General features: G+C 42.8%; 1 protein-coding gene across 8 annotated transcripts in view; it reads left to right on the top strand.

The window, feature by feature from the left end:
* Positions 1-3,167: 3,167 nt before the first annotated feature.
* The window catches only part of REPS2 (RALBP1 associated Eps domain containing 2), a 192,497-nt gene continuing 185,075 nt past the window's right edge, over positions 3,168-10,589 (top strand). For all 8 annotated transcript variants that reach the window (XM_046673865.1, XM_046673858.1, XM_046673862.1 and 5 more), the window contains exon 1: positions 3,168-3,549. In XM_046673865.1, the coding sequence (XP_046529821.1) occupies positions 3,316-3,549 (234 nt within the window). In that variant the 5' untranslated portion in view covers positions 3,168-3,315. The remainder of the gene's footprint in view (positions 3,550-10,589) is intronic.

Here is a 10,589-nt window from a genome sequence, read left to right as displayed (position 1 = left end):
AAAAGTTAAAATCAGTCAAACAAGTGATTATTTAGGGTTTACATGGCTGAGTCCCTCAATAACTACTTTTTAAAGTTCACCAATCTTTGAGATACAATCTAAATGATCACTCATGAAAATTCTGAGCCTCAGAGAAGCCAAATAGAATTTTCCACACTGCCCTCTCCCAGGTGACCCGTAAATTGGCTGTAGGTATAAGAACATATTAGGTCTTCATACTATAGAACAGGAGTCAGAAAATTTTTTCTGTAAAGGGCCGAAGAGTAAATATTTTAGGCAACGGCTCAACTCTGCCATTGTAGGGCAAAAACAGCCATAGACAACCCATAAATGAATGGGTGAGGCTGTGTTCCAAAAAAACCTTGCTTATGGACACTGAAATGTGACTTTCACGTAATTTTCACATGTCCTGAAATACTGTTCAGTGCAGAGAAAGCACTAATTTTTTTCAACCATTAAAATGTAAAACTCATTCTTAGCTCATGAGCCATACAAAACCAGGCAGCTGGTCCTAGTTTTGCAAACTTTGCTTTAGAAAACTCTTCCCTGTAGGTAACCAGTGCTTTGTTCTGAGTTCGTTAAGCTGTCAGCGTCATGCAGGGCACTGATGCTGGACTTAAAGGAAAAAAGCATAACTTAAAGACTTTCCTTGGCGTTTTTTGAGTATATTATCATTCTGGCTTTTCTGGCCACGAGGGAGCCAAAACAAGGGTGTAAGTTTAGAATTGCAAAAAGTATAAGGAAATTCTCTTCTAAAATGTTCTTGTTTACTGTCAGCCTTAAGGGATATGAGTGTTTCTAGTTTCTACATTCTTATCTGTGTATATTTTGAAGTTTGATAACTGTTTCTTCTATTCAAAAAACTGTTGTAGAAATAAAGAACAGTACTTAGCATTCCTTAGATATTAAACATTTTAAAAATGCCAGTTTTTCCTCCTGTGCCCTGGGTTTAAATGTTACTGCTGTTGGGTCACTTCTGGCTGTGCCTCTCATCCTTCCTTGAGCAGCTTCCCTCTGACATCCCAGAGCCCTTCAGAGGCTGCCCCTCCCTCCGGCTCCAGCCTGCTGTCCCTCACTCATCACTTTCTTGGCGCCAAGTTTCTAGGGCTCCTCCCTTTCCTGGGATCCTCTCTCTGTTCTGTCCTTTTGCCTTCCCAGTCCCATTCATTCGTCAACATCCATCTGGGGGGCCCCCTTTATCAAGCCTTCTCTCTTCTCTAAACTCCCACAGCACTTAGCCCGGGGTACACAATTTAGTACTTAATTATATATTGTCTTTTATTGTTTGTTTTTATTTGTTGTGTTTGTCTTTTCCAGTGAGGCTGTAGACTCCTTGAAAGCAACACATCTTGTATATATTTTTTAATCACTCACAATATTCCAGTAGGGACACGGTCACTACTTCCTGCTCTACCATAAGTGTTGATTGATGGATTGATAGGCACAGATGTGAGAATTTTTGCCCATTTCTGCAGTAGCTGGTGCTTAATAAATATCTGTCAAATTTATTAAACTGAGTTGAGTAATGAAGATCAGCTCCGAATCTAGTATTCAGTTGGGCAAATCACACCGTCTCTGCATCCATTTTCTCATCTGCAAAGTGGAGATAAAAATGTTTTCCCAACCTACCTCGGAGAGCTACTGTGAGGCTTACATGAGACAATATAGCTTTGAACTATATGAATGTTAGGGATTATTATACATCATATTTCTTTTTGCAGAAGTCACAGGGGAAAGTAGGGTTTGGCATTTATCACGAAGAGTGGGTTCCTTTCTAACCTCTACTAGGATGGTGGGCCATTCTCAGGGAGGCCCAATTACAAGTGGAAAGGTAGGAAAAGAATAAACAATCTCTTGGCTTCCAGTTTTCCTGAGAAGGTATTACGGTTGTGGAAAATACAGTGGTGGTGAGGTTTTGAAATGAAAATTCCCCAGCTAAGTTCGTCTTTGCTGCTCCTAACTTGCCTATCCTTTCTATACTCTTGTCCCCAAGCCTACAGCTGTCTTAATTCTCTCTTGGCAGGTCTGAAGCAGAATGTGTAAGGAAATCTTAGTGAAGAGATAAGAACTTCCTGCTTTCGGAGTGGATCTTCTTCTCTATTTCATTTCTTCAGATTCCAAAATGGAAATATTACTCTGGCCATCATTCATGAATTGACATAACTTTTCCTTTTACTCAAGTAGCCGCCTCGCCGCCCCCCCCCCCCCACTCCCCCCGCGCCCCCGTCTTTACCATCTGCTGATTTTTTTCCTCTCTTCCTATCCTTGGTCCTTATTTTAGTTGACCAAAATGTGTTTGTTATCATCAGTGCTATTCTTTGAGATGTTTTTTGTTTTCTGCTTTTAATTAAAATAAAACTATTTGGGGTGAAAGTTTTATGTATCTGTTTATTAAAGCAAATTGTAAAACATATTTTTTGTTAGTGCTTAATCCGAATGACTTTTTCCCTTTGAGTGTTTCCCAGCAAGGCTTAATATATATATGTGCAGTTCTTCCCAGGGCCTTTTTTACTCTTATTATTCTAGTATTTAACACTAACTGATGTTATTCCTTTTTAAGGGTCAACTCCAGGTTTGAGCCATGCCTGAGAAAGTGGCCTTAACCTCGTCTCCACCCTGAACACTATGGGAAGTCACTGGGACCCCGTTCGTACGGAGATCTCTGTCCTCCAGCTTTTCAAGACATAAGCAGTGCTGCTATGGAAAAGGGAAGCCTAATTTCCCATGCCTCGTCCCTTTTCTGGGAAGGGCATGGCGTGCCGTGGGCACCACATCTGCTCCAGCGTCCTGGGGAGAAAACACCGCAGCCTTCCCCGCCTCCTGAAAACCGCCATTCTCCAGGTAGATGTGGATGTTCCCCTTCCCAAGCACGGCGAAGAGCCAAAGACGCCCCTCCTGCGGAGGGTGGGCGCGGAACGGCGCCGGCCCCCGCCTTCTCAGGCCCGGCTGCGCGGGCGGAGCAGGTGACCAGCCCCTGGGCGGGCAGCGCGCGGAGTTCGTTACCTGGCGCGGCGCGGGCGGGGCGGGGCGGGGCGGGGCGGACGGCGGGGGCGGGGCCGGGCTGCGATCCCGGGCTGCGATTGGTTCGCGCCGCGCCTGTCTCCATGTGCCGCGCAGCGGAGGCACAACATTCAAGTCCGGGGGCGGGGCCGGCGCGCGCCGGGAGGAAGCGGCCGCGCGGCAGCTGCGGGGCGTGGGGGCGGTGGCGGCGGCGGCGGCGGCGGCCGAGGCCGAGGCTGAGGCGGCGGCAGCTGAGGTGAAGGCGGCGGCATCCCGGCCGTGGACGGTGCTCCGCCGGGCCCCCTGCCAGGCCCCATGGAGGCGGCGGCAGGCGGGGGCTGCGGCTCCGGGCCGCCGCTGCTGCTGAGCGAGGGCGAGCAGCAGTGCTACTCCGAGCTCTTCGCGCGCTGCGCCGGCGCCGCAGCCGGGGGCCCCGGGTCCGGGCCCCCTGAGGCCGCCAGGGCCGCCCCTGGCGCGGCCACCGCAGCCGCGGGCCCAGTGGCCGACCTGTTCCGGGCGTCGCAGCTGCCCGCAGAGACGCTGCACCAGGTAGGTCGCCGCGCCCCTGGTCTTGCGAGTCCGTGGGGACCATTTCTGTGGGGACAAGGGGGCGGAGTGGGGCGACGGAGCCGCCCACAGGGGCCCGGAGGCCTCGGCCAGGTCGCAGAGAGGGGGCTTCGCAGCCGGGGATGGCGGCGACGCCCTTGACCCCCGGGAGACAGCAGGCTTCTCTGCAGCTTAGCAGCGCTGGGTGCGCTCGCCGTCTTCCTCCCATGAGACAGCCTGACACTCCCTGCCCTTCCCCGGCCATTTCTGGGGCCCTGCAGCCGCTTAGACCCAAAGTTTGCCTTGTTCTGGAAGTAGTGTTTGTTTTGGCTGGTGTCTGGTTTAACCTCTGCTCGCCGCTCCTGCCCTTCCCTCTCCTGGGTGGGTGGAAGGGGTGGGCGCTCAGGGTGCCTTGCTGGGATTTGAACTTGAAGAGTGTGCGTGTGTGTCTGTAGGGCCGGGAGCCCAGGACTGAATGTCGTCCGCTCTGTATCCTTGTAATATGTACACATCTACCATGTATATTTGCCTACTAACGTATTTCTGAATATTAGTATTAAACTGGAAAGCCTTAATAAGTTGCAGAGCAGGGACGCAGGGCTGCAGAGGACATCCGTCAAGGCAAAGCCAAGCTTCCCATTTAGGGTGAGAGGTGTACCCCAGACGTCCACCGCGGGGGACAGCTGTAGTTTCCCATCTTATCATTACTTGGACTTGAAATAGAACTGGAAAGTAAGGTGTGTCGTAGTTGCCTCCTCTTGGCTGCTCCTTATCTGGAAAAGGACGAGGGGATGACCCACAGCAGATGCTATTTTTGTTTTGTGCTTTCCTTGGAGCAAGACTACTTGATAAGCACTTTGTCTTTTGATGTTACCAGCACTTTATGGTGATAAGGTTCTTAATATCAGGCTCAAAACGTGAAATGAAGCTTTTCTTAAAAGCAATAGTCAGTATGAAAGTTAACGTCAATTGAATATTTAGAGTGGGGAGTGGTATTTTAAAATCTAGTTCCAAAGGAGTACTGAGAGTTTTAGGTTTCACTTGCAATATCATTATGTTTGTAGGTATTTTTTTAAATCACTTAAGGCTGCATGCATATTCCTGTATGTTTGTTAGCATAACTTTAGCCACTCTGTAATCTTTCACCTTTTAGAATTCAGGATTTCTGAAAATATAATTAAGATTCACAGAACTTAGCATGGCTGCTTGTCCCTTAAGAAGCCCTTGATATATAGACAGTTCTGTCACTGCTCATGGGCCGTCGAGCTGGACCAGGTAGAGAAAAGGTCAGTGTCTTAAAACACAAACCATGGCCATTACATGAGGCTCTCAGAATACTCTCAAGCATAATAAATTTATTAAATGCTGTTGTTACTTCTCACCTGAAAGAGGAATAAGTGACTGAGGCGACACCAAGTAAGTGACAGCTGGGCAGCTGTTAAGGCTTATTTTGTTGTCAGTAATACATGGAGTGTGAGAGAAGGTGGGCATGTTAAATCTGAATATGTTGGTTGACTCCTAAGGAGTTGGGGTAGGGGCTTTCCTGGTGTTGGAACCCATGCTCCTTTGAGGTATGTATGATGTAAGAACCCAAAGCACAGTGCCTTTGCACGAATGAGGTTATATTCTTGATGTCCTCATGAAACTTGCTTGCAAAAGACTGCTTCAGATGCTGGCAGAAGGGGACATCCCTAGAAGATTGCTTGTAGTAAATCTCTCAGCTTTAAGATGTCTTTTTCACCCCAGCAAAACAAAATAGATCCTCCCCCATTAACCTAGCACAATTGCAGTAATCCAGTAGTCTTCGTACAGGTGAAAGTTAACATCAAAGGCATCCTGGACTGGGAAATATAATCAGAAGAGATTCAAACAAATCAAGCAGCTGGCAGCCACCTAATTTTTACCAACCACTTTGGTGGTGTGTGATGTAGTGTGTCTGGGTGTGTGCGTGCACATGCGCTGGCTCGCTCCATTCATTTTGATTTGCACTACCCTGTGAGTATATTAGCCATTCTTTAAAACAAAGGTAGATGTTTTTAGTCTTTCCCTGTTAAACAGAAACCTGTAAGTTCAGAATTAAGTGGCCCAACAGGTATAACTGCCCAAATCATGGAGGCACTAACCAGCCCTGGTAGTTTCTATGGTAATAGCCAGATTTTCTTCCTAATAACCAAACAGTTAAGGTTATCATAATGTTCCAGCAAGGGTGAAAATCTTACCCAGAGTAAATGTTCTATAAAAATACTTAATTTTGTCTCCTCCTTGGAGTAAAAATAAACCACTACACCTGTTACTTTGTTATGGAAGTGAATTATCTTAGGGTTTTTTTCAGTTGAAATATATATATATTATTTATTTATTTAAAAATATTTTTATCAGACTTTATTTTTTCAGAGCAGTTTTAGGCTCACAGCAAAATTGAGGGAAAGGTACAGAGATTTCCTATATCCTCTGGCTTCACATGCACTGCCTCCTCCATGATCAATATCCCCCACCAGAGTGGTACTTTTGTCACAACTGATAAACCTACATTGGTGCATCATAAGCACCCAAAGTCCATAGTTTACATTACGATTCATTCTTGGTGATGTACATTTTATGGGTTTAGACAAATGTATAATGACATATATCCATCATTATAATATCATACAGAGTATTTTCACTGCCTAAAAATCCTCCGTGTTCTGCTTATTCATCCCTTCTTCTTACTCCCAACCCCTGGGAACCACTGATCTTTTTTCTCTGTCCATAGGTTTGCCTTTTTCAGAATGTCATATAGTTGGGATCACACAGTATGTAATCTTTTCATATTGGCTTCTTTCATTTAGTAATATGCATTTAAGATTCCTCCATGTCTTTTCATAGCTTGATGGTTCATTTCTCTTTAATGCTGAATAATATTCCGTTTTCTGAATGTATCATAGTTTATTTATCCATACACCAACTGAAGGACATCTTGGTTGCTTTCAAAATTTGGCATTTATGGATAAAGTTGATATAAATATCCACGTGCACTCAAGTTTTCAGGTCCTTTGGGTAAATATCAAGGAACGTGATTGCTGGATCATATGGTAAGAGTATGTTTAATTTTGTGAGAAACTGCCATACTGTCTTCCAAAGTGGCTGTACCATTTTGCATTCCTCCCAGCAATGAATAAGAGTTTCTGTTGCTCCACATCCTTGTCAGCATTTGGTTTTGTCAGTGTTCTAATTTTGGCCATTCTAATAGATATATAGTGGTACCTCATTGTTTTAATTTGCAATTCCCTAATGACATATGATGTTGAGCATCTTTCCATATGCTTATTTGCCACCTTGAATTAAATTTTAATGCATTGTAATAACCATTTTAAAAGACCTTTTGGTCTCTTTATAGAGTATTTATCTTCATATGCTGATTTATTTTAAAAGAAGGATTCTAGTACTAGATAGAAAAATGGTAGAATGAAATGCTTTTAAATTAGAAAAAGAGGGGCCGGCCCGGTGGTGCAGCAGTTAAGTTTGCACATTCCACTTCTTGGCGGCCCGGGGTTTGCCGATTTGGATCCCGGGTGTGGACATGGCACCGCTTGGCATGCCATGCTGTGGTTGACGTCCCACATATAAAGTAGAGGAAGATGGGCATGGATGTTAGCTCAGGGCCAGTCTTCCTGAGCAAAAAAGAGGAGGACCGGTAGTCGTTAGCTCAGGGCTAATCTTCCTCAAAAAAAAAAAAAATTAGAAAAAGAAAATATGAGTGTCTGAGAAACAGGTAAATAGTTTTTGTTTAATATTTCAAGACAAAGAACTACAAATGTTAGAGTGATTAGTTTCCCGGGTTATGAAGTATTTTGTTGGTATTCAAAGGCTAGCATTTTACTAGAAGGCATAGGATGTGGTGGGAAGCAGGTTTGGGTTTGACATGTAGTTGAGGTATTTGAGTTTCTATTGTGCATCAGGCACTATTCTAGGTGCTGAGGTTACAGCAATGAATCAAACACAATTCCCTGTCCCCTCGGAGCTTACATTCCAATGCAAATATTTCTATTCTTCAGAGTTTGAGTAAGAAAAGATTTCCAATATAGCATCTAAAAATAGAATATCTACCTTAAACTGGCAAGTTTGATGTTTGGCATAATGAATTAACAAACTATATAGGGTCCTTTATAATATCTTTTTTGTTGTTGTTGAGGAAGATTAGCCCTGAGCTAACATCTCTTGCCAATCTTCCTCTTTTTTTGCTTGAGGAAGATTAGCCCTGAGCTAATGTCTGTGCCAGTCTTCCTCTATTTTATATGTGGTTCACTGCCACGGCATGGCCGATGAGTGGTGTAGGTCCACACTTGGGATCTGAACCCATGAACCTGGATGGCCGAAGCGGAGCATGCCAAACTTAGGCACTAGGCTGTGGGGCCAGCCCATATAGTATCTGTTTTTTAGGATGGTGTCTTTAGTCTCTGGGAATTCTGTGCATGTTTCAAGTAGTCATTATAATTAGCTTTCATTTTTATGATAGTTAACACTTTTTTTTGTTTTGAAGTAATGTCTTTTTAAAATTGAGATATAATTGACATATAACATTATGTTAGTTTCAGGTGTACAACATGATTCAATATTTGTATATATTGTGAACTGATCACCACAATAAGTCTAGTTGACATCCATCACCTCACATAGTTACAAATTCTTCTTGTGATGAGAACTTTTATGAATTACCCTCTTAGCAACTTTCAAATATGCAATACAGTATTATTAACTATAGTCATCATGCTGTACATTGTATCCCCAGGACTTATTTATTTTATAACTGAAAGTTTGTACCTTTTCACCACCTTTACCAATTCCCCCCTTCCCCTCTGGCAACCACCAGTCTGTTCTCTGTATCATCTATGAATTTGGGGGGTTTTTTTGTTTGCTTTTTAGGTTCCACATATGAGTGAGATCATATGGTATTTGTCTTTCTCTGACTTGATAGTTAAGTCTTAGCCATTAAGGGGAATAGTTATAAAGCACTGTTGATTCTCTGTTATTAGGGGAAATCACTGAATGGGAGAAAAGCCAATAAGTAATTTGTGATTGTTTAAGCAGCTTTAATTGAGGTAAAGAAGTAGAACAGAGCTGTGAGAAGTAGGAGATACTTTAAAAATTCCTGTGCATAACCTCACCTTTGGGAAGAAGTCATATTTAAAAGTTTTCTTATAATTCTTTGAAGCAACTGTTTCCTCATTAAAGAAAACTATAGGCAAAAGACAAAATTCTTGTGAACTCTTTCCTGTTATAATTAGCCAGAACTATTTTTAAAAATGCAAATGGAACAATTCCCTGTTTTTGCATCTTTATATCATATCCCTTGTAACATATACTTTAGGGAAGTAGAGGCCAGCATACTAAAACACTAGGAATATATGTTATTTGAGATAGATAGTGTTCTTTTTTGTAAAAGAGAATGAATGCCAGCAGATATAGGAAGTTCCAGAACCAAACCATTGTCTGATGAAAAGGAGAACATTTGCATGATAGTTACTTATTTCCTCTTATAAAAAATATTTCAGGTGTGCAAAACTAGAGGATTACCCAGCAAACAACTGTGTACCTACCACTCAGCATAAGAAGTAAAACAGACCAGTTAATGTGAAAGTTGCCTGTGACCCCTTCTCTGGTCATCTTTTCTTCCCTCCCCAAACCCAGAGGGTACTGCTGTCCTGAATGTGGTGTGCATGAAATGAAATTTTTTAAATACTTTTATTATATGTACATATATTGTATGGATATATATTGTACGTGTATATGTGTGTATATATATATGTCACTAAAACAATGTGTTGTTTTGTATGGCTTTTCAACTTAAAATGAAGACTGTCATACTCTGTGTAAGCTTCTGCAACTTGCTTTTCCTCTCATTGTGATGTTTTTGAGATTCATCCTTGTTGACACATGTAGCTCTAGTTCATTTGTTTCCTTAGTTCGTTATGTAAAAATCTTCACTGGCTGCTCTTACAATGACTCATCATTATGGTGCTGTAGAGACCTTTATGCCTAAGGAAAGTAGGTGGCATTTTTCTTTATTTGTATAGAATGTCGCGTGACTGGAGGACTGTTCTAAACACATACTAATATTAAAAATGCCTTCATAGATAGCAGAATGCACACTGATATTCTTGAGCGTGTTAGAGGACTTTTGAACTAATTGATTAGGTTTTCATAGGCTTGCTTTTTTTCTCGCCTTTTATAAATGGGAAATCTTAAACAAGTAGAGAGAATGATATATTAAACTTCTCTGCACTTGCCAACCAGGCTCAACAGCCATCAGTACATGTTCAGCTCCATTCCATCTGCAGTCTCACTGTTGTTCCTTTCCCCCTCTATTATCCTGAAGCAAATCTCAGACATCATATGATTCATAGGGTTTATCTTTAATGAAGGAACCTGCGGGTGGTCAGAAGAGATGGGAACATGAAGTTTAATATGGGCAGAAAAGGTACCCACAGCCTATGGTCAAATGGCAAGACTGAATGATGATTCCACACAATCAAGCCACTGGCAGTCTTAAGGTAATGATGTTTGAGAACTGATTTAGAATAATTGGGGAAATCAACAGGGAGATTGAAAATGTAGCAAAGTGAAGATTAGAAATACAAGACGGATTTGAGCATTGTCCTAGTTTCACACTCATAACTAGGGACTGCCCTACTTTAAGGGTATAGAAAATGAGTTTTGAGGAAATCTTGAGTTGTTTCACTAATTATTGGGAACTTTTTAAAGAGAGTTTGATTCCTTTCCAGGTTTTTTTCATACTTTCTATTTGTTTTCTAAAGGCAGGGGCCTAGTATTTTGTATTTATATCATTCTGTTTTTTAGTACACGTCTATTGGTGGACAGCTGTCTTAGTCCTCTCGGGCTGCTATAAGAAAATACTACAGACTGGGTGGCCTATAGATAACAGAATTTATTGCTCATGGTTCTGGAGGCTAGAAGTGCAAGATCAAGGTACTGGCAGATTTGGAGGCTGGTGAGGGCCCCCTTCCTGGTTTGTAGTGGTGCCTTCTCGCTGTGTCCTCACGTGG

This window comes from Equus quagga, chromosome 10 (assembly GCF_021613505.1).
Source record: "Equus quagga isolate Etosha38 chromosome 10, UCLA_HA_Equagga_1.0, whole genome shotgun sequence".
NCBI classification, from domain to species: Eukaryota; Metazoa; Chordata; class Mammalia; order Perissodactyla; family Equidae; genus Equus; species Equus quagga.
The sequence above is the reverse complement of the archived record's forward strand: the minus strand, read 5'-3'. Positions and strand labels throughout refer to the sequence as shown.